This window comes from Crinia signifera, chromosome 4, assembly GCF_055691185.1.
Source record: "Crinia signifera chromosome 4, ASM5569118v1, whole genome shotgun sequence".
Classification (NCBI taxonomy): Eukaryota; Metazoa; Chordata; class Amphibia; order Anura; family Myobatrachidae; genus Crinia; species Crinia signifera.
The window spans coordinates 115754975-115782956 of record NC_139220.1 but is presented as its reverse complement, the minus strand read 5'-3'; the positions used below and the strand labels follow the sequence as shown (position 1 = coordinate 115782956).

The 27982-nt window shown below is 43.2% G+C and overlaps 1 protein-coding gene across 2 annotated transcripts in view; it reads right to left on the bottom strand.

Moving 5' to 3' along the window:
- The window catches only part of CFAP54 (cilia and flagella associated protein 54), a 341833-nt gene that overhangs the window by 105568 nt on the left and 208283 nt on the right, over positions 1-27982 (bottom strand). For both annotated transcript variants that reach the window (XM_083182295.1, XM_083182296.1), the window contains exons 42-46: positions 15158-15358; positions 13723-13810; positions 5984-6181; positions 1891-1957; positions 1607-1807 (exon numbers count right to left, since the gene is read on the bottom strand). In XM_083182295.1, coding sequence (XP_083038421.1) covers positions 1607-1807; positions 1891-1957; positions 5984-6181; positions 13723-13810; positions 15158-15358 — 755 coding nt within the window. The remainder of the gene's footprint in view (positions 1-1606; positions 1808-1890; positions 1958-5983; positions 6182-13722; positions 13811-15157; positions 15359-27982) is intronic.

The following is a 27982-nucleotide window of genomic DNA, read 5'->3' as shown; positions in this document are numbered from 1 at the left end:
GAGAATCTGGCCCCCTATCTGAGAATCCAAACATGACATTACTGTCAGTGAGTCATTGGAGGACCTCCCTGTTGCTCTAAGCCTGCCCTGCAGTCCATCACCTCCAGGCCAAATCAATCAACACAAGTCTATCATAGAGTATGTCACCACAAAGGTTCTCCAAACGCTATATGGTACTCTGAGTTTCAGACTGCATTTAACATATAAAGAGGAGAATTAATGATCTTCCCGCATGTATGTTTTGCCCTAGTAGCTATATGAAGGAGCTCTGGACTGGCTTAGTATTTAGGGCATAAGGGGGGGGGGGGGGGCAGCGTGAGAGCTGATCTTGGGCATCTAAAGGGTCATGGGTGCCAATGATCTGGCATTAAAGGCATATGAGGGATCTGAGGCATATGTAAGATTAGAAGGTCATTCTTATTTGCATAATGGAGCCTTAGGCTGCACAAGCAGTTTCTGCTGATTTAAATGTTATTGTAGCATGTCTATATTCAATGTGTCTGCATAAGAAATGCTACATTACACTATTTCCAAGAATACACTGCAAAGATCCATTACTTAAAAGACATCCGATGCTACAGAGTCACACAGAGCTCACGCGTTATTTATATTAGGATGGCTCACTGTGGACCCATCTGTAAATACAGGAGGCAGCTCTGAGGCATGGATAGGGGCGTTATGTGAATCTGAGGCATATTAAGGGATATGATGGGGATCTGGCTTGGCATATAAGTACATGAGGGGGCTTCTGAGGCATATATAGGGAAATTATTGGGCGTGAGGGATATAAAGGGGCATGAAACGGATCTGACTTGGAATATAAGGGTAGGAGGGTGCTCTGAGGCATATAATATATAAAGGCATGATAATTGAAGCATATAATGGGTATGAGGGACTATATATTAGAATTAAATTTGAGAATTAAAATAAAATAAATGCAGCCATATTGCACATTTGAAATTATTTAAAAGGGGATACAGAGGTTAAAATGCTGGCATTCAAAATACCAATGCTGGCATCCCGAAGGAGGGAATCTTGACAGTGTCAGTTAAGTATATTTAAGAGGTGTACTTTTTAAATAAGGTTAGGATGATGCATTTTTACAGTCACAGGACCTTATTCTGGTCTACATGCATTGCGTGTGGTCTAAACACCGCCATGCCTGCTCTCACCCTGCGTTCGCACATGCGCAGAAATGCACCTGTGCATGTGCAGATGCAAAACATTAGTCCCCCGTGCGAACGCAAGGGGAACCGATCAAATTACAATAACCCCCACAGTGTATACTGTATGTAATGTACTAAATATACCTGCTTACCATTATTTTATTTGAACAGGACTTAACAAGCTTCAGAACACCAAACTGGACATGTTTACATAACCATAGTATTCTGCAAAAGGAGTTTAGAGGAGCGCTAGCTTAACCACCCGGATTGTTTGATTGTGTAGTATATATACACAAATTTAATGTTTTTCTTTACTTTAATATAATACTTTCATATATATATATATGGAGTATATTTACTGATTGACATTGAATAAAAGCAGAGAAAGTTCACATTACTGAAATGTAAAAATGTGTTATTTTTTTAAATAAGGGACTAACCATGAGATTTTGAGCCACAGAATGTAATTCTGAAATGAGAAATCCTAGACTGGAAACAACAGTTGCGGCATCTGCTCGGTGCTGATCAGAAAACAGGTCAATCCCTGGAATTAGATCCGGTACTTCACATCCTTCTCCAATTTCATATAATGCATAATCATGGTCTTCATCTGGATGTGGCAAGGACACATAAAACAAGGACTAGAAATAAAAACAAAAGCATGACTGTTGATTATTCCATTTAGTAAACAGAAATTATCATTAAGCAGAGAGCTGATTTTTACCTTGAAAAGTAAAGCTGAGAGCAGGCAGCATTCAGTTTTCTTTCTTATATCTGATGTCAAGATGTAACTACATTAAGCATATAAAGCAAGACAGTTAGGAAACAATGTTATATATGTTGTACTGATCATGAATTATTAATTAACAGCTACCAGTATGTTAAAATGATGATCATCATTAACAGTAATAAACAAAAAAAGGAGTAGTAACCAAGTGCAAATCTTAATGAGTCCCTATATGCTCATAAAGGTATCTTTACACCTGCTTCCTCTTTACACATCGCACGTCATGCTCATATAAACAGTACTGACCTGGGAAAAAAATTCCTATGTTCATGTAGCAGTTTCTTTGTGTGCAGTTCCTTGTCAGACTGGTACATACAGACTTGGTAAATTGTCCGAATAGTGTTTTATTTAAAACCGATGTTTGAAAAGTCCAAATATAAGACAAATATAAAACCAGGAACTTTCATAAGTGGGCCAATATAGACAAACAGTTCATATCCTTCTCACCCGGATTGAGTTGGAAAAGAGTGTCAACAGATAATATGGGTGAATATTGGTCCTTCCTGTGGAAAAGTAACCTTTCATACCAAAGCTTTTCCGACGTAAAAGTCCTTCCTCAGGATGTGATTCCTATGCATATTCCTAAGATATTTATACCCAACTTGGCCAACTTGTTGATTTAGAGGTGGGGGTTGATTTAGAGTTGATTTAGAGGTGGGGGTCAGTCATAGATTTCCATAAAGTGCAAAAGAAAACTTGGCATGTGGATTCCAAAGTAATTCATATATAACTGGATGGGGGCACATTCTTAAGCATTACAATATCAATAAATAAGCATTCCACATAAAAGTCATAGTTAATACATATTAAAACATATTAAAAACACACAGGCATTGTAACATCCTTGGTCAGTCCTTAATATCTGGTGCGTACATTGGACCTCTCCCTGTATCCAAGTGAGAGACTTCAACCTTGGAACTAACATAAGGAAAGTCAAAAGGTCAACATGGTATTTTCATGGTTTTATCCCAAATGTCGACATAGTCAACAAGAACACCGTATCAGTGCACTGCGTCTGCACAAATTCTATTCTCCCTTCACGCCCTAGTTGATGGTAGGGCATGAAATTAGCACATATCAACAAAAAAAACCATGAAAACCCATGTCAACATTTTGACTGTCGACCTTCCCATGGTCGACCTAATGCACGTGTCAACCTTTTGACCATGTCAACCTTAGGTGTATCGACATTTTGCATGTGTTGACCTAAAGCCTGTTGACCTTCAATGGTCGACCTTAAAAGTGTTGTCCTTATGACCATGCAAACACATATATATATCCATTTATCATTAGGATTTGCGCTTGGTTATTACTTCCTTGTTTGTCTGTATCAGAGTGGTGCTCCTGGGTAGTCACTAAGCCGCAGGTCTGAGTCGGAGAGCGCTGTTTTTTGTATTGTGATATCAAAACAGTAATGTCAGCACTGGCGGCTATGCTCAATCAGATGGCTCAAAACCTGATTTGCTCCATCTGGTGACATCTATTGGCCGTCAGCGTGCAGACAACATGAATACTCCCAAAAAAGGTGAGGAGCATCATTCACTTTTTATTATTATTCTCTATTTAAAACAACATTATTACATTTTATAATGTAAGTTCACTTTGTTTTGTGTGTGTGTGTGTGTGTGTGTGTGTGTGTGTGTGTCTGTCTGTCTGAGGAGTTTTTCATATCATTCCACTCACTGGTGTATCTATAATAAGTATAAGGTGTGTGGCACACAGGGACCGCTGGATCCAGGGGGCCCACAAACCGCACACCCTGCACCCATGTAAAAATACCTCTCCATCGGTTCCTCACTTGCTGCGCAGTGCCAAACATCACTGGGAAAATGGCTGCTACATGGGTGTCATGTTCCCAGAGACCTGCACAGGGGGCGCAATCAGAATTTACAGTACACACAGGCTCCCTCCTCTCTTTAAACGCCTCTGATTTCACTCAAATTCTTCAGACGTAAGTGGAGTGCATCCTTTTGTCTGAGGTATAGAGCACATGTGCATTGCCACAACTCTGCTAGAATATCTTCCTTTGACTTGCAGAACAATATGCAGTCTTTGCTTTTGGAAAATGCATCATTCTCAAGAACAAACATCAAAATGTAGAAATGGGGTTGTAAACTGTCCTAACAAATGTTCACTTTGGACATGTAGTAGCCCAGATACAGTTAGATAAAAAGTATAGTAGATTTGCCACTGGGGCTGGATTGAGGACAACATGGGTCGGGGCTGAAAATGATCAAGGATCTACTGTGAGAAGTGGCCTTGTGAGAAATTATGTTGTTTCTGAAATGTCGGCAGGTGATTGCTGAAGACGAACATGCGCCGGCCCTCAACCATATACGACACAGAGGCGGAACTACCATTGGTGCAGCAGGTGGTATATTGTGAACTTGGGTTGGAGTAGGGTTGGAAATTATATTTTTGCACCCCGGCCAACCACTGACAAGTTCCACCACTTATACGACATCTGGTCCCAGTGGACTCACATCTATGGGGGATCCTAAAATCAGTGGTACTCATTTCCATTGTAGAAGCATGGATTCTGGAAGAGGTTAAATATGTATATGTATTTTTTACTTTGTATTCTATCCATTTCACTCACTGCTTCAATAAAAAAAAAATATATAAAAAAAATTAGATCCTGTGTCATACATGTTGTAGGAACTGGGTGCCATGGCTCCCTGGGGTGCAATTGGGTACTTGCAAATGTTCCACAGGATGGTGGTCTGGGACCAATTAATAATATTTATAGTCAATCTGAAACCACTGCTGGTTGCTGCCAATAATTACACAATCTACTTAATATAATGTGTAATGTTTAATAAGATTCTCAATAAAAATCTTGTAGCCTAGAAGTGCCATAAAGTACTGATATTTTAGGGTGCGGTTATTTAAGAACGTTTGGGAACCACTGTTGTAGTGACTACTGAATCGCCAAATAATCGAGAGTAGTGTCATAAAGCGTTATAGCACCATCGTCCCGTGAGCGCCGAAAGGGGCGGGAGCGAAGGCAGAGGGAGCAGGGACTTGGGTAGAGCGGATGGGCTGAGCTCCGTGACACATGTTTGCATAATTTTAGGGGGTTGCCTAGCGCTCCCTGAGCAGCTGCGCAGACCCCGGCTCCCTTCCCTGAACTGACTTGAGCGATCACCAGCGGTATCCCATGGGACACTGCAACCTGCAGGAAGGACAGCAGGACAGTGTGCAATTAACGAGACATTTGTTGGGTATGAATGATAACACATCGTATCCATGAAGGCAGGCAAGAGGCAAGCACTGTACACCAACATATTTGCCATAGTTTTGAAAAGTGGTAGATATTAACCTATGGGGATTAAGTCATGCCAATGCAGGTGCTCTTACATACATCCCAACTGTCCAGTTTTTCGGGGGAACCTCTTATTTTTTTGGGATGTTCCTGCGTCTTTTCCGGGGCCGGCAGTGTCCCGTGGGGGGGGGGGGGGGGGGGGGGGGGCAGTTGGGAGTCGTCCCCCCCTATTCCCTGTGCATGCGCACAGCGTCTATTCCTGCAGCCTGATGGGCTGGGAAACATAGCCAGCAGCTCCCAGAGCCACTAGCCATGCCCCCAAGGTGGCAAAACAGGGGGGCGTGACCTCGCAGCAATAGGCCATGCCCCTTGTTGTCAGGCCATGCCCCCAAAATTTTGGGCGCGCGCCTCCGGAGTGCAAAGCGTCGCTCCTCCCACAGGCTCAATGTTGGGAGCTATATCCAGGAGATGCTGGATGTTATCTTACATACTGGTAGTGGTCATGTAGTGTTATTCTATACAGTAGATAGTGTTTTAGAGCAAGAAAAGTGACTTTGTTTCTTTGAAGTGTAAGTGTAAATCCAAATAATGTCTATGTAGTTTTCTGAAAAAATATTTTCTGCTGCAGAGAAGTTTTCCCTTCCTGCACTGTAATACTTTATTTTTCCAGTATGTACCAGAGAAGCTTTTATTGCTCCCCTCTGGGCTCTAAACATTACGTGATAAATAAAAATAAATCAAGCTGTTTTTTTCCTCAATACTTACCGAGACATTTTAGCAGTGATGACGGCAGCCAGCAAACAGCCCCAAATTCCTGCCCGGGAGACAAATTTCTCACAGTAATCTTTAGATCTTCCATCGCTTATGCTGTCTGGGGAGCTATCAAGCCCTTGCCATGAATTAAGAGTATCAGACATGTTGAGCGTTTCATCAAGGGCCTGACACCAGCATTTGAAAGCAGCTCTGCAACATAGAAAATGCATCAAAATATGTCACTATAGGGAAAATTTAGTGCACACATGCACAGATAACAATGCTTAACCTCAGATCAACAATCTAGTAGCATATACACTATGCTCTGGATAACATGAGATATGTGGATAATGTTAGCATTATCCAGATGATTATTTACTTCAATAGTACAGAATCTAATTATATCTTGAAGAATTTCTACATTGATTTTTCCCTTATGAGATCTGCAAGAATTAGGGACAAGTATTTTTATCTGTTGTATTGTCAAAACCTGATTTTAAAATATATTCATTTGTGCTCAAGAAAAAACAAAGATAGCAGCGCCCAAAAAATTAAAGGAATAAAAATATAAAAAATTAACTAACGATGGGATTTACTTTACAAAAAATAAAAAAAATTCCTGGGTATATAAAACACATAAAATATGTCTAGACGTAATGCTCTCAGATAAAATAATTGGCAGCACTACAGTAGTTGACAAAGTCCCTTCCTATAAATGCCTGGAATATTTAATGGCTGTCTTTAGGGCTGTATATTTACCATCCACCTGGTGAGGAATAGGGTCCCAATTGTTCTGCAGACCATTTGAATGGTTTCATTCAAATGGTCTGCAGGACAATTGGGACCCTATTCCTCACAAGGCGGATGGCAAATATACAGCCCTAAAGACAGCCATTAAATATTCCGGGATGCAGTTATAATCCCGGCGGTCGGGAATCCCTGCGTTCAGAATACCAACCGCCGAAATCCCGACACATTCTCCCTCCGTGGGTGTCCACGACACCCGTAGAGGGAGAATAAATTAGTGTGCCGAGTGTAGCGAGGCACCGGGCCTGCAAGGGGGGGATCCACGTGCCCCCCTTGTCGGGATTTCGGCGGTCGGGATACTGGCGTCAGGATTTTGAACGCCGGAATTCCGACGGCCGGGATTTCGTATCAATCACAAATATTCCAGGCATTTATAGGAAGGGACTTTGTCAACTAGTGCTGCAAATAATTTTATCTGAGAGCATTACGTCTAGACATATTTTATGTGTTTTATACACCCATGAATTCTTTATTAAAAATGTACCAGTTTCATTAAGCATTGATATAAATGTATTGTGAAGTCAATCCCATCGTTAGTATATTTTGTATTTCTTTAATTTTTTGGGCGCTGCTATCTTTGTTTTTTCTTAGTACTCCATTACAGGTTTTGATTAGACCTGTTTCATTTGCAGCAGCCATTTTAAGTGAGGCAGCTCACTCATTGCGCCCCCTACATATCTCTGTATCTCGGTAAGAGACAGAGATACTGTATCACCCATCTACTCATTTGTGCTCAAATCAACTCTAGGTAGTAAAATATGATTACACATTAAACTGATATTCTGACAAAAGCAATATAAACATAGGCCCTTATTCAGATCTGATTGCAGTACAAATTTGTTCTCAAAATGGGCAAAACCATGTGCAATGCAGGTGGGGCAGATGTAACATGTATAGATAGAGTTAGATTTTGGGTGAGTTATTTTGTTTCTATGCACTGTAAATATTGGCTGCTTTATTTTTACACTGCAATTTAGAATTCAGTTTTAACACCCCACCCAAATTTATCTCTCTCTGCACATGTGCCCCACCTGCAGTGCACATGGTTTTGTCCATTTTGAGAACAAATTTGTACTGCGATCAGATCTGAATAAAGGCCATAATCAGGGTGCACTCCATGGAAACCTATGACATGTAAAATGAATGATTACTTTATTAACAACATGTATAATAGAAGGTACCACGTGATATTTAGCTATATGTAACATAGTTGTGCTTGAAAATGAAGCAGAGGAAGAAAGAAATTTGGGAAAATTCCACACCCTAGCGTAATATAATAATTACAAAGTAGGCAAGAGAAAGCAGATACAGTGGAAATTAGGGTATTTGGTCATAAAATTTACAGTGTCTAGGTCGACAGTCAAAAGGTTGACCACTATTGGTCGATAGGCAGAAGGTTGTCACATGAAAAGGGTCGACATGCATTAGGTCGAACATAGTCGACATGGAAAAAGGTTGAAATGAGAATTTCATGATTTTTTTTTAAACCGACTTGTCCATACCATTCCAGTGGCATACCTCCCAACATTGAGTCTGAGCGTGCCCGACATTTTGGGGCATGGCTAGTGGCCCAAACCCGTCAGGCTGCAGGAATAGACACGTTGGGGAAAAATGGGACAGTTAGGAGGTATGCTGGGGCATAGAGAGAGAAAATAACTGTGCCCGAAGCATTGACGAGTGCAGGTTGACATTGACACCATAAAGAAAAACAGGAAAAACCATCAGCAACATAAATAAAATTACAGATTAATGCTTTTTAATCTTTATTTAATCTTGAACTATAAGTCATAATGAAGAAGATTTATTAAGCCTGGTAAAGTGTTATAAAGTGGAAGGAAGGTGATATAGCACTAGCCAATCAGCTGTGTTTAAAAAATTACGGGAGTTGATTGGCTGTGGATCACTTTACACTTTATCACTTTACAAGGCTTAATACATCTGCCCCAATGTATTATATCTCCCAATTGTTAGACTTTCCAATCAGAACAGAGTACATGCGTAGCCACTTCATGGCAATACGAGGAGGCATGTTTGAGAGTTAATACTGGTAGTGCATGAATCCTAATGTACCAGATAAAAAACATTACATGTACTGTAGAGAATACACCACAGTCCTGTACAGTATAGGGCAACATACTGTATGTATTACGTAGATTATTGTCTGTAGCTACCTAAATCTGTAGCTTTTTATCCCCCACTAATTGGCATTCAGCATCATGTAGGGCATGATTCAGACCTGCTCGCATTCAGAGTAGCCCCCCCACACACACACACACACACACACACACAATTCCCCGTCCCTGTACACAGCTGCTTCATACGCAGCTGTACACATGGAATCATTTAGCATCTACTTATTTTCCCCCTGCTCGCAGTGCTGAGCGAGCCAGGAATCCCTATGGCGCTGATGACTACAGCGGACTTCCCTCCAATGGTCCGGGAACACCTGTGTCTTCTGGGGAATGCCAACAAAAACCGCCGGCAGGGTGTCAATCACCTTGAGAGCTGCAAGTGTAGGCTATCCTTCACTCGCTGCCTTCAGCCAGACAGCTCATGCATGCGCACAGCTTACCGTGCACATGCACAGTCGTTAGTTAATTGAGGCTGCAAATTTGCAGCCCATACAAAGAGGGCTGAATCGGCCCTGCAGAACGCTGAGAATGCGTTAGTGTTTACTTACATAACTGAGCAAGTGCAGTAAATCCTTTAGAAAATGGATAAGGCAAGCGCAGATGTGCTACATGCAGACTGGATTACGCTGAAATGGCCCTGTGCGAAGGTCTGTACTGCATGTAAATAGAAGAACAAAGCTCGGCTATACAGAATTATGATGAGCTGATGACCTTGAAATCATAAAACAACAAAACGCTGATTTGAATTTCCAAACCATTATAAATGTACATAACTCATAAAAGAAAAATATGTCACAATAATACATGCCAATAAGAAGCAAAGAAACTAGAAAAAATAAATCTTGTAAATGATGCTGCTGGATTTGGTAAATGACAATGACAGTTGCAACTGGAATCACGAGATAAATATGACAGTCACAATGGAGAACATCTTTGTTGATGAATATGAGATGCAAAGCAGATTATATGAGCTAATACAATGTCTGAGGTAAAATATCCATCAGATAGTTACTAGCTAACTGATATTAGAAAAGGCAGGAACAATTGGACCCCCAGGATCACAGCTCTGTTCATGTTATGAATGCAGAGTTTTTTTTTTTTCTCTTTTGTATATTATTGAAGTATTTTACGTTTAGCCAAACTCCTTTATGAGCAGTGTGAGGAGTTACAGGGCCTACACATCAGGCATGTCTAGGGTTGCCACCTTGCTCATCATCGATTCCTGGAGATGCCCCTCTAGTAAGTATTACGCGCACAGAAGGCGCACCCGCTCCCGGGAAAGGTGGGTGTGGCCTCGTGAAGTGGGTGTGCCCTACTTGTAAAGGTGGGCGTGGCCTCCACACTATCTAAGAATCTAAGGGGTTTATTCTGGTTGATTCGCAAGGCTGTGAATTTGCAGCCTTGCGAGTCCACCAAACCCCGCCCGGCGAATGAATGCCCACAAGTGCCCCCCTCGAAGTGCGGGTTTACCCACACAGGCTGTAAATGGATGTTTAGCATAAACATCCATTAGCATGCTGCGGGTAACCATCCACATCTTTCGATGGTCGGCGACCATCGAAAGATGTGGAAGGTACATGCATATATAAGTGACTTTTAAGTCACTTCCATATGCATGCACGCTGGCATGGATATGGGCGGGCAGCTGACATCGTGATGTCAGTTGCCTGCCCCCTGCATCACCGCCTCATTACCATGAGAACGCCCAGCTTCCCCTATATAGAAGGACACACTACAGGCTGGTCCCCCTGTATAGCAGGACACACCACAGATTGCTCCCCCTGTATAGTAGGACACCACAGCCTGCTCCTCCTGTATAGTAGGGACACCACAGGCCCCTTTGCCTGCATAGTAGGACACTATATGCTGCTTTCTCTATATAACAGGACACCACAGGCTACTCACCCTGTATAGTATGACACCACAGGCTACTCCCTACTCCCCCTGTATAGTAGGTGCCATTACCTGCTATTGCCGGACAGAGACTATGGAAAAATATTCCCTTCCTGAGTGTGGAACGCACAGCCGGGGAGTATATCTAAGGTACAGGGGGTGTATACACAGTATATATAAGGCACATGGGGTGTATTACACAGTATATATGAGGTACAGTACAGGGGGGGGTGTATACACTATATATAAGGTACAGTGCAGGGGGTGTATACACAGTACATATATGGCACATAGGGTGTATACACAGTATATGTATATATAAGGTACAGTACAGGGGGGGGGGTTTATACACAGTATATATATATAAGGTACAGTACAGGGAGTGTATTACACAGTGTATATTAAGCACAGTACAGGGGGTGTGTACATAGTACATACTAGAAGTGACAGCAATGTAGTCCGGGTCACACAGCTGCAGACATTCTAGGGTTAATTTTCTTGGACGCTAATTGACCTACCAGTATATTTCTGGATTGTGGCAGGAAACCGGAGAACCCAGAGTAAACACACACAAACACGGGGAGAACATACAAACTCTGCACAGTTAGGGCCATGATGGGAATCAAACCCATGACCTCAGTGCTGTGAGGCAGTGATACTAATCATTATGGCACACTAACATCTCTACACACATCCAACTGTAAACAATACCATCTCTCATAGAGACAATACACACAGAAAAGCAGCATACCTCTGCCTCATTATCAGCAGTGCATCCCTGTATCCCTGACAGCATCACATCTCTGTCTTCCTGACAGCAGCACATCCCTGCCTCACTGACAGCAGTGTATCCCTACCTCACTGACAGCAGCACATACCTGCCTCAATGACAGCAGCGTATCCCTACCTCACTGACAGCAGTACATCCCTGCCTCATGGACAGCAGCCCATCCCGGCCTCACTGACAGCAGCCCATCCCTGCCTCACTGACAGCAGCCCATCCCTTCCTCACTGACAGCAGCCCAGGTGATATATCTGTACTGTAGGTTGTCAGAGGGTGTACAGACACAACGTATCGGCCCTGTAGCACAGATGATGCCAACATATCTTACAGACATATCTGTAGGTCTGGTGAATCAACAACCCATGGACTACACATAGGGGGTTATTCTGTTTGATTTGCAAGGCTGCGCAACCCATTCGCAAGGGAAATTCGCACGCAGGGGTTTGCTGACCATCGAAAGAGGTGGAAGATGCACGCGTATAAAAGTGACTTTCAAGTCACTTACATATGCATGCACGCTAGGAAGGAAATTGGCGGGCAGCTGACATCTAGTCATGTCAGCTGCCCGCACCCCGCAACCCCTTTATGGCCTCATTAGCCTGAGAACGCCCAGCGTCCAATATGTTACATCTGCCCCACTTGCAGTGAACATGGTTTTGTGAATTGGAGAGTGAATTTGCTTTAGCAAGTGAACTAGAATCAGGCCCTATATGCCACCTGCCCTAGGTAGTGTAGTGGAGCACAGTGTAAGTGTTCAACGGTCAGGTGGTGTGCCGTTTTGGAAGCTTCCATGAGAATTAAGTGGAGTTCAAGCTGGTCTGTGCCTTGTGTGAATGGTGCTGTGCATCTGATGGTGCCAGCACTGGTACTTTAAGCACTATAGCACATGGCGTAACACTAAGGCAGACTTGGTTACGTCCCGTCCCCACCCCAGATCCTAGGCAATAAAAATTGTTGCAGGTCCCCATAAAGTTACAGCAGACCGCACACGTGCAGCAACATTGCAGAGGTACAAAACACAAGCAAAGTCATCACTAATGTGATCACAAATCCAGAGATGAGCAGATGAGCACCTTTATATATATATATATATATATATATATATATATATACATACACATATATATATATATATATATATATAAATATATATTTAGTGAGTGCAGAGCCCCTACAATTTCTGTTTAAACAATGTGGTCACAAGCCATAGGGCACCCCAAAACTAGGAAAGGTGAGTGCCAATGTTTAGTGTGTAATATATATATATATATATATATATATATATATATATATATATATATAATGCAAATGTGAAAGCTTATACTTGCTTTGAAGGCTTTGTGAATGGCAGAGAGGCAGTGGATGAAAGGGGAGGAAGAGTACGGCAGAAAAATCTAGAAACTTATTTCAAGATCAAAACTTTCCAATAAATCTCCAGATCTGTTGAGGAACTAAAGATTTACTTGTAGAGGCAGTTTGCAGTTAGTGAAATTTTTCTTGCAAGGCATTGGTTAGCCACAAATTAAGCCTCTGATTATATGCCAACGAGTTCAAGGATCTCTAGGTAGCTTATGCATTTGCTAAGCATGAGCATTCCAATGTAAAGTATTGGAAATGTTGTCTACAGCAATCCAGAACATTCCTTAGTGAGTACCCTGGTACACCTATGGCAGATCCTGGGGTTGAGGCATCTGGCTATTTGTTATTTTGATTCACCTGCTTTCCACTGTTAAACCACATATACTGTATACTGGATTATATGTACAAAGAGCAAGCAAAAAAAATCTAATTTAATGGGGAACTTTAATCCCGCATTACAAATACTTTCATCAGCAGAAGCTGATTGTGTGCCTCTGTTTTACGAATACGATGCATTTTTATGGAGATAGTCACAAAAAAGACACCCAGCGAGTCGCGCCACGAGAGGGGCTGTTTAATGCGAAAGGAGCTAGATGTACGTGGACACATCTGTATGTGATGTACAATTTCTACTCAGAAACAGTTGACAGTGCTCAGTTATAGTTAAACATCACAACTGAGAGGACCGAACATGAAATAGATTTCTTGGCACTTCCTGTACATAATGCAATAATTACAGATGTTGACAAGACACAAATTAATTTATTAAACATTACCTTTTATTTCCAGTGTACAGGTGAAGATTGCCAAGCTCATGGAGAGCTTGGGCTTTAAGGCTTTGCTGTCTGTCTGAATGAAGAATTTCTTTTTTCCAAAATGAATAAATGAAAGAAAAAGGACTTTATGATACTTTAACAACAATATCAGTCACAGTAGTTTGTGTGCAGTACAAAGACATGTAAGGAAACATTAGTCCCTGTATAACATTACATTTAATCCCATCACATTGTTAGTTAATGTAAAACACCAATGCTGCCATAAAGAGAATATGCTCTAACCTACCCACTATAATGTTAGGTTTAGGGTGGCCAGTACCCGGATCGGTGGGATCCCTGGGATTGGCCCTAAAATCGCCATGATTTGAATCCCAGGATTGGAGCTTCCAATCCTGGGATTAGCCTGAGAATGCACAATCTAATGCATTTGCATCAAAACATGTGCTCAGACGCTGCTCAGCTGCTTCTGCCCCGGCTGTACCGCTCTGCACAGCGTGATGTGATGTCAGAGGTCACATTGCACAGCCTGCCTATGGCATCTCTATGAATGTAGCACTTCGGACTGCATTACCTCTCCAACCCCCGCACTGCTCCCGGCCGCATGTCGACACCTCCACGCCTGCCAAACCGCTCCCTACCACACCTCCCCACCCGCCGCACCATCCAGCCCATGTAAGTAAATCTGCGGGTAGCCGGTTTGGGGGGAGGGGGGGGGTTAATTACATAAAGGCACATATTTTAGAGTGGTTCAATCCCGGGAATCTAAAGGATCCCAAGATTAAGCATTTTGCAAACTGGTGATTGAAATGAATGCACTTGATTGGACACCCCAGTTACGTTCCATAACACTAGGAAAACAAAGGTATGTTACAGAACAGTTCTGCTTATAATCAAAAAGTGACAAAAACTATTCTCACAATATCGAAAACAAACATATAATATGTAAATTAGAGGTGAATCTATGTTACACTGGTCATCAAGGGTTGCATTTCTTTATAAAACCTTTCGTTATCAGGGTAACCTGCCATGTGTTTGTCTTAAAATAAATTTGCAAATAAATGAATATGCCAGTAAATGATAAATGATATATTGGCAGGTGCATGCCACACTATGACAAGCAGCAGTGTCTGGGCTTACAAAGTACAGCTTTGGTTGTGAAGCAGAATTCTTTAGCAGTGACAGGATGACTGATTTAATGAGCAAGCCCACATGCATACTAATCGTTCCCTCAGGTAACACGACTTGTTGGTTGTGACACCCTCATCCCTCCCATCAAAAAAATGAAATTAACTTGATATATTTGGGAATATTATGCTGTCATTGTCCAGCTTTGCATTACTTATTGAGTCCTGAAGTCATTAATCCCCAGCCCACAGATTAATTGATCTAGCACAGTAGTGGGTGACAATTATCAATGAAAGAATAAATGCCTTACCGATAGTCTTGTCATATGAAGCAATAACAACTGAGAGCTGTGAGGGAGGGATAGGCTTGCTTGCAATAGAATGCAGAGAGAGAAACTTTTCTTCGGACAAGTCAGGAGGGACAGGACGGTGAGCTTGCAATGCACCAGCAGAAAAGCCTACTTTCCCATAGGATGTGTATGGACTTCTTGGCTTGTCTTGTGCATTTAACCCTAAAAAGTAAACAGTACATTTAACCATGTGAAAAAAAAATATATATATATATATATATAAAGTCGACCCTAATAGAATATAAATCGAGGCATCTAATTTTACTACAAAAAAACTGGGTAAACTTACTAACATGAGTATAAGCCTAGGATGGGACTCACCTGCTCTGGTCCTCTGAAGTACCACAACACCCAGCACACCCAGCCTCCTGGAAGGTGCATGTCTGGCTGCTCTGCTGACTCCATATCACCCCTGACAGCAGAAACCTGCCTCCCTATATTTCACACACTTGTGATGCACCTGGGGTACGCTCACCCACGCATTCACTGAGACTCAGGGCCTTATTCTAGTTCACTCTTTCTGACAAAATCCTTCTTAGATGGACAAAACCATGTGCACTGCAGGTGGGGCAGATATTACTTGTCCAGAGAATTAGATTTGGGTGGGGTTTTACTTCAAGGTGAGATCTACATATATATTGTTTGTTTGCTCTTTTCTTCATGTCTCTTAAAGTCTGATTTCTATAGACTAATATTAATGTTTTAATAAAAGTTATTTTTTAATTACTACAGTACACCCATAAGAAGGCTACTGCCCCGCCCAGGGAGATCTTTTTCTTATCCTCTCTTGAATAATCTTAATTTTACACATTTTCTCCATATCACCCCTGGTAATCACTGTGCAGCAGAGTGACAGGTGTGATGCATGAGCATGGACAGTGGGTGTGCAGTGTGCACAGACCATCCCCACAGAACCCCCTCTTTGCTAAACCCCTTCTTTTTCCATATATCAGGGCACCCCAGGACCCTCTGTGCGTGTATGTGTGACGGCCAGGCAGAGAGCAGAGGGCTGCCGCAGCCCGGCTGTCTTCAGAGCAGGTCTACTGCTATTTGAAATCTTGCGCAGAGTCGCAAGGCAACGATTTACTGGTGACCTGGCGCGAGATTTCAAAGAGCCGCAGACCCACTCTGAAGACAGCCGGGCTGCGCCAGCCCTCCACTCTCTGCTTGGTTGTCACACATATGCGCACACAGGCCAGAGAGATCAGGCAGTTCTCCTGTGGGGCTTTCAGGGGTGAAGGAGCTGGACATCTGTCTTTCCGCTGAGTCTGGGAGCCTCACTCGAGTATAACCGAGGGGGGCTTTTGATCATAAAAAATGTGCTGAAAAAGTCAGCTTATACTTGAGTATATATGATATATATATATATATATTATTATTTTTTTTGAGTTTTGCAGAGTGAGGTAAACATAATGTGTATTCAATCCTCATATGCAGTTTATTAATATGGCAGGAAATACACCAATATAAATATGCTAGGTTTCTCACAGGAAAGTGGATATTTGTTATATCTGCTGCACATGGAAGCTGTCATGCAACGCAGCAAGGTCATTAAGCACACAAGCATGAAAGTCAGTTTAGTGCGCTTCAGTGCTGACATATAAGTAACGGAAACAAATGAGTGCAGGTCAGGACTGTCAACTAGAAATTTGCTATTAATAATAATATACTGTCAATTTCTTCTTTAACAATAAAAAATATACAGTAAAAATGAGAGATTCTTCTGGCATTAAACAACACAACTACACAAAAAAGCAAGTAATTACTCTTTTTAATCCATCTCAGAGTTTTCATTCTTTCTAAAGGCTATATACTGTGTATGGTTTTCACTTCTTTAGAAATTTGGTGTAACACTATAAGCTTCTGTAAAATTGTTGCCAATTAGACCTTTTTTGCTATTGTTAGTGAAAACTTGTTAGAATAGATTGAAACTGGTTTGGGTTGGATTTCAGGAAGTCTCAAGTTGAAAAAATTACACTAGAAAACTATTTTAAAATGTTATCGACAACATGAACGGAATATAGTTTTCTATTTCCTAATAACCACCATAAGCATTTCCATGCAGCTAATTCTGCCACATTAAGTTATCTTCAAGGTTTTGTCTTTTAAAAAAGGTACAATTTGAGGGCCTACAAATAAACCTTCCATGAGTATCCCCTTAAACAGCTAGGTTCACCGCAAATGCGGTGAGTCCGACGCATTGTGTGGCGAGCCTTGTCATTTGAATGGCCACACCCGCTCTTTACACCTCCCCTCAGGGACAGGTGCGGAGGCAACATATTCCTTACTGTCCTACTCGATTACTACGATCCGTTGAAGAAAGACTACTAACAGTGCCCAGAATTTCCCTGAATTCATCTGGGGGTCGAGCTTTCAACTTTGTTGCTCCAACTCTGTGGAACTTTCTTCCCCGCACAATGCAAAAAGCCCCCACTGTAGAATCCTTTAAAAATAGACTAAAAACCTACCTATTTACTCAAGCATTTTACTGATATCTACTGTTAAACTTGTTTTGCATTTTGAGCTGTAGAGACAATGGTAAAGCAGTTTGAGTCCTATTGGGAGAAAAGTGCTATATAAATATTATTATTATTATTATTATTATTATTATTATTATCATCATAAGTGTCTTTTATAAGCTGAATGAGCAACTGGTGCTGACGTCTGGAGCTCCCATTGTGTAATAACACTCATTTTGGAAGAAACAATGAATTATCTACATTCTTGAGGGTTATTCTGAAACCCTAGTTCATCCATCAACCCACTTACCTCTTTGGAGAAGCAAAGGGAACCTTGAATTTCTAATGTAGCTTTCACATCACACTTTTAAAACGGTATATTGCCGTTTTTTTGCCTTTTAAAACGTTTAAGGCTGCAGTGTGAAAGTGTCATAGTTGAAATACCATTTAAAGTTAACTGGTATTTCAACACGTTTAAAAAGCAGAGTCCTACCCGTTTTAAAGCCAATTCAGAGCCGTTTTTTGTGCTGTCTGAATGGCACTGAAATGGTATTTAGTAAAAAATAAAGGTTAGAGCACTGTGATAGGCTGTCCCTTGTCTTGTGTCCCTTCCCTGAACCAGGAAATAAGCTGTGGGTAGAAACGTGTTCAGAGGTTAAACTGCTTGACTGGTGATGTGAATGGCACTTAAACGGTATTTTTAAATGGTAATCTGCTGCAATATGAACACTAGACCCGTTTAAAATACCATTTAAAATTACAGTTTTTCAAAACGTTTCAAAATGTTTTATGTGATGTGAAAGCTACATTAGTAACATGGAATGCTCTTTGTTGTTTTCTAAACATGTAAATGTCTTTAGCAAGCAAACTCCATTGGAGAAACTTGGATCCTAATATTTCTGCCAAATCCCCAACTAAGTAATTTCTCTGAATTACAGTAGGTGGTTTTTTTGTTTTGTCACGCTCGGAACTCTAACTGGGCTTATAAAGTTACTCTTGCTCTTTATCTGGAATAGTGATTTCCCCCCTGCAGATGGATGATTAGGAATTTAGGTTTATGTGGCACAGATCTTATTGTGGATGGGAGATTGGGTTATTAAATACTACTTTTTCTTGAAAATACATCTAGTTTTATTAGACCAAGAACCAACCAATGGTTGGTTCTTACCAGACCTTTGGAACCATAAAAGCCACCCTATCCTTCTTTCTTCCCTTCATCCATTTAATCAGACTTACTTCACCAACATAGCAGCCAAAATAAACATAAAAACCTTGCATGAACTTCTGAGTGATTGGTAAATGTTGTGACTTCCCTGTAAATGTGTCATAACTACAGCAAATTGATTTGGCAATTTTCTACATGTGCAAAATTTTTGCACCATTTTAAAATATTTCATAAATCATAGACCACACTCAAAGAACCAGCTGTGCCGCATATACATCCAAACTAAAGTAAACAGTACAGATTATTTGAAATCACTATGCCTTCACTCGTAAACTGAAAAAAAATTTAGTCCATTTTTATAAATAAATTCAACATAGAAAGGGTTGTTGTTTAATTCCAGATGGCACTGTATGTTTTTAAATTATTTTTTACTGTTTTTAAGATATTTTTGCTTACATCTAATAAATGTGAGATGATGGAACATTTTAGTGTCATATTCTGAATCAGCACATAAAAGTTAACAGAAAACGACAGTCTTCATCAATCTTGCCAAAACCTTTTTGACTAGTGATCATGATAAAATTGTGTGTTGCATCACTGCCCTCTAGTGGCTGCCAACCTTTGAACTGCACTAGAGGTGATTGTATATTATTTTGTAAGGCAGGGGTTCCCAATCTTTTTCAAATCACGGCACCCTAGAGTATCCACGGGGTATCCACGGCACCCCTAGGCCCAATAAAATAAATATAAAATTAAGTAGATTGTGTTTAAATGTGCTTCTTAGGTTCAGTTATGTGGTAAAGGGCACACATTTTATGATTGGCAGCCACCAGCACTGGTTTTGTCCATAAATAATTGACCATAAATAATTTGAGTTGGTCCTGGTCCACCAACCCGTGGCACCCCTGCAAGTGTCCTGAGGCACCCCAGGGAGCCACGGCACACAGTTTGGGAACCACTGTTGTAAGGGTTAAATCATGAGCTTTAAGTAAAAAATATTAATAATATAGTCTTTCATGTTGTTTCACATTTGCAAAAAACATACTGATCATCCCCAAGACTTTGGACTAATGTTCTGTGGACTGATGAGTCAAAAAAAATTAACTTTGTGGAACCCTGTTACATGTAGTGTAAAGTTAACACAGCATTCTACAATAAGCACATCATACCAACAGTCAAACATGGTTGTGGTAGTATGTGGGGATGTTTTGCCGCTTAAAGACCAGGGTAACTTTCAATAATTGATGGAATATGTAATTCAGGGGCAGATTTATTAAGCTTGGTGTAGTGTCTGGTTTTTATCACCGGACAATCAGATCCTAACTGTGAACTTACAGGCTTGGTCTGAAAAATGACAGGTAGGAGCTGATTGGCAGGTGATAAAAAAACAAACAATTTATCACTTCACCGATCTTAATAAATCTACCCCTCAGATCTCTAACAGAAAATTCTGAGGGAGAATGTCCAATTATCATCCTAACTTAAATCCAAATGTGATGTTGTGGCAGGATGTTAAATGTGAAGTTCATGCTTGGAAAGCCTCAAATGTCGTTGAATTAAAATAATTTGGCAAAGAAGAGTGGGCCAACATTCATCCTCACCAATATGAAACACCGATCATCCAGTTATCAGAAGTGTGTGGTTGCAGTTGTTGCTGCGTAAGATGACACAAGCAGTTATTACATTTAGGGGGGTATTCAATCCCGGTCGAATTTGTGGTTTTGTTGAGATCCTCTTCTTTTCCGACAGGAAAAGTAGTCATATTGCTTTCGCCTATTCATTGTTCTGTTTTTCCGACTGTCAAAGCTGTATTGCCAGTGTTTAGTTCTTGTTTCTCTCGATGGTCAAAATGTGTGTTTCTTGACTTTTTTTTACCATTACCAGTCGAGTTGGAGTTTAGAAAAATGGCATGAACCTATTCAATGTGATGTTGCCGAATTGGTTTTGACTGTTTTTAGTCATGATTACGACAATTTGAACTTGACAGTTTTTCTGTCGGAAGCAGTCTACGCACATCAAAATTTTGATTCATTTGTATTCTCTGACTTGTCCTGGTCCTAATTCTGGTACTGGTTCTGCTCCCGGTTATGAATCTGGTCCCGGTTCTGGTACCCACACAGCTCCTATTACGCTGCAGTTAAACAAAATGGCACCAAACCATACGGAGCAGGGATTTATATTGAAACTGTTGAGGCGAAAAGGCGAGTTAGAGATGCCTATATTTCACCACATTGTTCTAAACTCCACAGAAGGCATTATGATAGATTCAAACTGTGACTAGGTGGAAGACTTGAAAGGCAAGCAAAACAAAACCAAGTCGCCGCAACAGTTTGGCAGCTGACAACCAGGATTTAATACCCCCTTAGTGGGGAACTTGGCTGATATAATTGTTGGATAACTTTTTTCTACAATAAATTAATGATCAAACTGTAATTTTGTGTTTATTCAGGTAGTCTTTGTTTATATTCAATTCTGTTTAAAAATCTGAAGCAGGGAAGGGCGCCAAATTTGCAAAAATAATATAAATTTGTTCCACTGTATTATATTATGCTCAATGGTCACAGTCTAGAATAACTATCCATAGTGAGACCTAACCCCCTTCCTCCTCTCACAGTTCTCACTGGCTAATGGACTCTCATACAAAAGCACTTCCAAGCTGCTCCCTGGAAAGAGCTGTCATTCTCTTACAGCAGAAAAGATATATAAATGACTACATGCTCATATGTAATGCCCACAGAGCTCTGGCTGCAAGTACCTGAGCACTCCTCTCCATTCCCACCAGTCTGCAGCTGTAGGGGGGTATTCAATCTGCGGGTCACGGCTATCGAGCTGGCTTGACAGCCGTGACCCAGTCCTGTTCTCAGTCAGCTCGACCGAGAACAAACAGGCGTGACTCAATGTCCCGCCTGCCCCGGGACGAGAAGGGGTGTGGCCGTGAGAAGTGGCCGGGAATAGTCGAGCTGCAGCCGTGAGCTCGGCAATTCCTGGCCGTTCTCGGCAGAAACAGCCCGACTGCTTGTGAAGTCAGGTTCATTCTGTGAGATCCCCTGCTCAATGCTGTCGAGTAAGACAGCATTGAATAGGGCCCGGCGGCCATCTCCCCCGACGGGAGATGCTCACCGGTGATTGAATATCCCCCTAAAACATTTTACCAGCAGATATATGCATGAATCCTTGCCGGAGAAGGTAAAGATATTGATTTATGGAAAATGCTGCCTGAGCCCTAACCCCTGGCATCCAGTATAATAGCCGGAATTATCTGCTTATTTATTAATATATACTTTTGTTTTCTTTTGTACTTTAGAATTGGTAACAAAGAACCCTACTTGCAAATTTACAATCTACAGGGAATGAGGTATTTAATAAATGAGGATAAGTGCTAAATATTGTAAATTTGTCATGACAGATTGCAAAGATTCTTGGAATTGCAAGGAATCTTAATGGAATTAAAGGAGCAATCTCCAGGCACTTGATACAGCATGACTCATCATAGAAAGATGAGTATGGCTACAGCTGTATATACTGTATTATCCTTTATTTATAATGGATCCGCGGGGCGATGAGTACAGTGCAGAAACAAATAAGAAAAACAAGAAGACAGTGTGTTACACGCCGCCGTCCGGTATCTCCAGTACCCGGACGGTCGGCGGATGGAGAGCGGGGCTGCGAGGCTGGTGACGCTGCTCAGCAGCGTTCCAAGCCTCCCTGTCAGCTCGGGCGTCGGGGCGTTGCTAGGCAACGTCCCCGAACTTCCGCCCGGCAGCAGCACCCGTACGGCGCGCCTGACGTCATGCAGGCGGCGCCAAATTCAAATAAGAAGCCGGCGTCTGCTGGGCACAGACGCCGGTTATAGCGTTTCTATACGCCTGCCCGGTCCCTGGCATCCTCCAGCGCTCTCCAGCCCTCCTGGGTCCCTTCCTGGAAGATCTCCTGTCTCCCTGCCTGCCTATCGTTGGAGGTCAGCGTCTCAGCCTTCTCCTGTTACCTGTGCAGCTTCTCTGCAGATCTTGGGGGTCAAGTAAGTGCTCCTTGGGAGCCTGGTTTATTCTGTGGAGCCTCCGAGCTCCTTTGTTTCTGATCTGCCTGTGCCCACACTGGTTCCGCTCCCCCGCTGGGGCATCGGACCTGCCCCGCCGTGGGCCTTATTCAGAACCTGACTCCATCTGTATTTTACCCTTGTTCGTGCCTTCCCTTTCCTGTCTGTCCTAGGCAGGGCCTTCCCTGCCTTTCCACTCCTGCTGGGGGGTTTTGGGGATTCACTGTCTTGCATTATATTGTATTCTTTTGGAGATTCCCCGTTAAGTTCTCCTGGTGTCTGCGACTGGGTCGTATTCCCGTTATTGGCCTGGTGCCGGCAGACAGGGGTTACCTTTCAGTCAGGCCCGGTAGTCAGTATTTCCTTTTGAGTTACCCCTGACGATCACTTCTCCTTTGTCCATTCATAGACCTAGCTGCATCGGGGTTGGAGCGGGCCTAACTCGCTCCTTCGAACGCGGCGGCCACAGGTGAAGCCTAGCTCCCGCAGGGATTGGTCATCTGCCCGGGGTACTCAACAGAGTTAGTATAGGGTTCGCTGTGGCCGTCCTAACCGGCGGTCCCGGCTGCGGGCTCATGCCTAACTTCCCATTCCCGGTTCCAGGTTACCATCACCCTGTGCCTAACGGCAAGCGTAACATTATAACCGGCCATACAGGTTATATAAAGGAGGTTTATATAACAAATTTCTGGTTTTGAATTGCCGTGGGTGTACTATGAATCCCACTCCTCAGACGTTCTCGGATCAAATCCAGGGGTTAACCCAAATGGTCCGGGATCTGTCCCTTAAGGTAAACTTCCAGGAACAGAGGGTGCGTCCTCCAGAGTCAGGGGTATTAGAACCCAAGATGAACCTGCCCGATCGGTTCTCTGGGGATCGGAGGGCTTTTTTCAACTTTAGGGAGAGTTGTAAGTTGTATTTCAGACTTCGACCCCAATCCTCTGGTTCAGAGTCGCAACGGGTAGGCCTGGTGATATCTTTATTACAGGGGGACCCGCAGACCTGGGCCTTTGGGCTTCCCTCTGACAGTCCAGCCTTATCCTCGGTTGACAACTTTTTTAGTTCTTTAGGGTTGCTGTATGATGACCCTGATAGAGAGGCTTCCGCGGAGACTCACCTGCGAGCCCTTAAACAAGGGAAGAACCCCGCGGAAGTATATTGTACAGAATTCCGTCGTTGGTCGAATGATTGCGGTTGGAATGACCCTGCTTTACGGAGTCAGTTCCGCTGTGGCCTGTCTGACATCATCAAGGATAGCCTTATCCAGTATCCTGTACCTAGTTCCCTTGACAAACTGATGGAACTGGCTATCAAGATTGACCGTCGTCTCCGGGAGCGGAGGTCGGAGCAGGGTGCTCAAGCTCGGTCTCTTCCCTATGTTCCTCTCGTTCCGGAGGAGATGGACGAGCCCATGCAAATTGGGGCGACTCGTATCTCTCCAGAGGAGAGAACTCGTAGGTTGGTTACCGGTCTTTGTTTATATTGTGGCAATAAAGGTCATGTCCTTAAGAATTGTCCCAATAGGCCAGTAAAAGCCTTGGCCAGGTGAACGAAGAGAGGGTTCACTTAGGCCTGCAATTATTTTCCTCTCACGATTCTGTATTAGTGCCATGTAGCATTTCCTTTCAGGAACATCAGTTTTCCGGTTCTGCATTTATTGATAGTGGTGCAGCCGGAAATTTCCTGGATATCAGTTTAGCCCAGGAATTGGGCATTCCTCATTTAAAACTCCAAGGCCTGGTTACCCTTCGGGGTTTGGATGGGAATATCCTGTCCAATGGGGCTATTTCTTTTCAGACTCCCTCTGTCTCGATGACTGTTGGATTATTCCATAGGGAGCATATTTCTTTTTTGTTAACTTCTTGTCCTCTTGTTCCCATAGTTTTGGGTTATCCTTGGTTAGTTAAACATAATCCCATTATTGACTGGAGTTCGGCGCAGATTGCCCAGTGGAGTCCTTACTGTAAACAGCATTGTCTTCATACGTCGGCCTTGGTGGCTTCCGTCTCCCTCTCTGGGATACCTCCCCCTTATCAGGACTTTGCGGATGTTTTTTCCAAAGGGAAAGCGGACAGTCTTCCGCCCCATCGTCCGTACGATTGTGCCATCAGGATAATTCCCAATTCTCCTTTACCCAAGGGTAGATTGTACGCCTTATCTATCCCAGAGACGAAGGTGATGGATGAATACATACAGGAGAGTCTCAAAAAAGGGTTCATCCGCCCGTCTAAGTCCCCTCTCAGTGCGGGGTTTTTCTTTGTGGCCAAGAAGGATGGTTCCTTAAGGCCTTGTATTGATTTTCGTGCCTTAAACAAAATCACGGTGAAGAACACCTATCCCCTTCCTTTAATTACGGTACTTTTTGACCAGTTAAGATCCGCTACGGTTTTTTCCAAGATTGATCTCAGAGGGGCATACAATCTTATTAGGATCAAGGAAGGCGACGAGTGGAAAACAGCTTTCAGTACTCAGACGGGGCATTATGAGTACTTGGTTATGCCCTTTGGCCTCTCCAATGCGCCCGCTGTTTTTCAGGATTTTATCAATGATGTCCTTCGTGATTTTTTGGGCCACTTCGTAGTCGTTTATTTAGACGACATCTTGATTTTCTCACAAGACTTGAGATCACATAGAAGTCAGGTTCGGCAGGTTCTGCAAAGACTGAGAGAAAATCAGTTATTTGCCAAATTAGAAAAATGTGAGTTTGAAGTCACACGGGTTTCTTTTCTGGGTTATATTATTTCCTCCCAGGGTTTTCAAATGGACCCCAAGAAACTTCAAGCAGTTGTGGATTGGGCCCGACCTACCAGTCTGAAGGCAATCCAACGTTTTCTTGGCTTCGCCAATTATTATAGACGTTTCATTGATTCTTTTTCTTCTATTGTTGCGCCATTGGTGGCTTTAACCAAAAAGGGTGCAGATCCATCTCAATGGTCTCCTCAGGTTGTGCAGGCCTTTGAATCCCTGAAGCAAGCGTTTGTCTCAGCTCCGGTTCTGAGGCATCCTGATCCTGACCTTCCCTTCATTGTGGAGGTGGACGCCTCCGAAGTCGGGGCGGGAGCAGTGTTATCCCAAAGGGATCCGAAATCATTGGATTTACATCCCTGTGCGTATATGTCTAGAAAATTTTCTCAGGCAGAGGCCAACTATGATGTTGGAAACAGAGAATTGCTTGCCATCAAATGGGCCTTTGATGAGTGGCGCCATTGGTTGGAAGGAGCAATTCATCAGATTCTCGTTCTCACGGATCACAAGAATCTGCAATATATTGAGACAGCTAAGAGGCTTAACGCCCGACAGGCTCGTTGGGCGCTGTTTTTCATGCGCTTTAATTTTGTGATCTCTTACAGACCGGGCTCAAAGAACGCCAGAGCTGACGCACTGTCTCGGTGTTTTCTTCCCCAATTCGATGGCAAGGTCAGCAAGACTTCCATAGTGCCCACGTCTTGTATCCATGCAGGAGCCCAACAGACTCTGGAGGGTCTCATCCGTCAAGCGCAGAGTCAGGCGCCGGCCCAAACCCCCAGCAACAAATTATTTGTTCCTCCATCTCTTAGACGCAGGGTCCTTTCTGAGTTTCATGATTCCAAATTGGCTGGGCATCCTGGGGTCTTCAAAACCTTGAAACTCCTTTCCCGTGTTGCTTGGTGGCCGGGTATGTCACGAGACACCCGGGAGTTTGTATTATCCTGCCAAGGTTGCGCTCAACATAAGGTCCCTAGGTCGCGGCCTGTCGGGGAACTTGTTCCTTTATCCATTCCTGTCAGACCCTGGTCACACTTGGCGATGGATTTTATTGTAGGATTACCTGTATCTGCTCATTGTCAGGTGGTTTGGGTCGTTATAGACAGGTTTTCTAAGATGGCGCACTTTGTGGCTTTGAGACAATTGCCATCAGCCAAGGAGTTGGTAACTCTGTTCCTGCAGCATATTTTTAGGTTACACGGTCTACCCTCAGATATTGTGTCCGATCGCGGTCCACAATTTGTGGCGCAGTTTTGGAGGCTCTTTTGCACTGCATTAAAAGTTAAGACCAGTCTGACTTCGGCTTTCCACCCACAGTCCAACGGACAAACTGAGCGATTGAACCAGTCTCTCAAACAATACCTGAGATGCTTTGTGTCCAAATTACAGAATGATTGGGCAAGTTTCTTACCGCTTGCTGAATTTGCATATAATAATGCTCATCATTCAGCCTCCAGGACCTCGCCATTCTTTGCAGTGTATGGGTTCCATCCGCGAGCCAACTCTTTAGGTCCTGAAGCGTCCGGCTCTGGTTCGTCGTCGGCCTCTCGGCTTAGAGTCATTTGGAGGAGTATTCATGTTGCTCTCAAGGAGGCCGCATTAAGGGAGAAAGGATCGGCAGACAGGTCCAGACGTCCTTGTCGTTTTAAAGTGGGTGACTGGGTCTGGCTTTCGACCCGTAACATCAAGCTTCACCAACCTTCAGCGAGGTTGGGGCCTCGATTTATCGGTCCCTTTCGGATCATTAAGAGGGTAAATCCGGTAGCCTTCCGCCTGTCTCTACCCAAATCCCTTAAGATTGCCAATACATTCCATGCCTCCCTGCTTAAGCCGGTGTTCTTTTCTCGAAAATTTCCTCGCAGAAGTGGCGCTGGATCCTCCCCAGTGATGGTGCAGGGACAACAGGAGTTCCCGGTAGAGAAAATTCTGGACTCCAAGTTCGTGAGAGGTTCTTTGCAGTTCTTGGTACACTGGAGAGGATTCGGTCCAGAGGAAAGGTCATGGGTTCCTGACAGGGATCTTCATGCACCCAACCTCAAAAGGATTTTTTTTCGGGAGTTCCCTGATAAACCTGGGGGTAAGGGTTTGTTAACCCTTCCTCAAGGGGGGGGGGTACTGTTACACGCCGCCGTCCGGTATCTCCAGTACCCGGACGGTCGGCGGATGGAGAGCGGGGCTGCGAGGCTGGTGACGCTGCTCAGCAGCGTTCCAAGCCTCCCTGTCAGCTCGGGCGTCGGGGCGTTGCTAGGCAACGTCCCCGAACTTCCGCCCGGCAGCAGCACCCGTACGGCGCGCCTGACGTCATGCAGGCGGCGCCAAATTCAAATAAGAAGCCGGCGTCTGCTGGGCACAGACGCCGGTTATAGCGTTTCTATACGCCT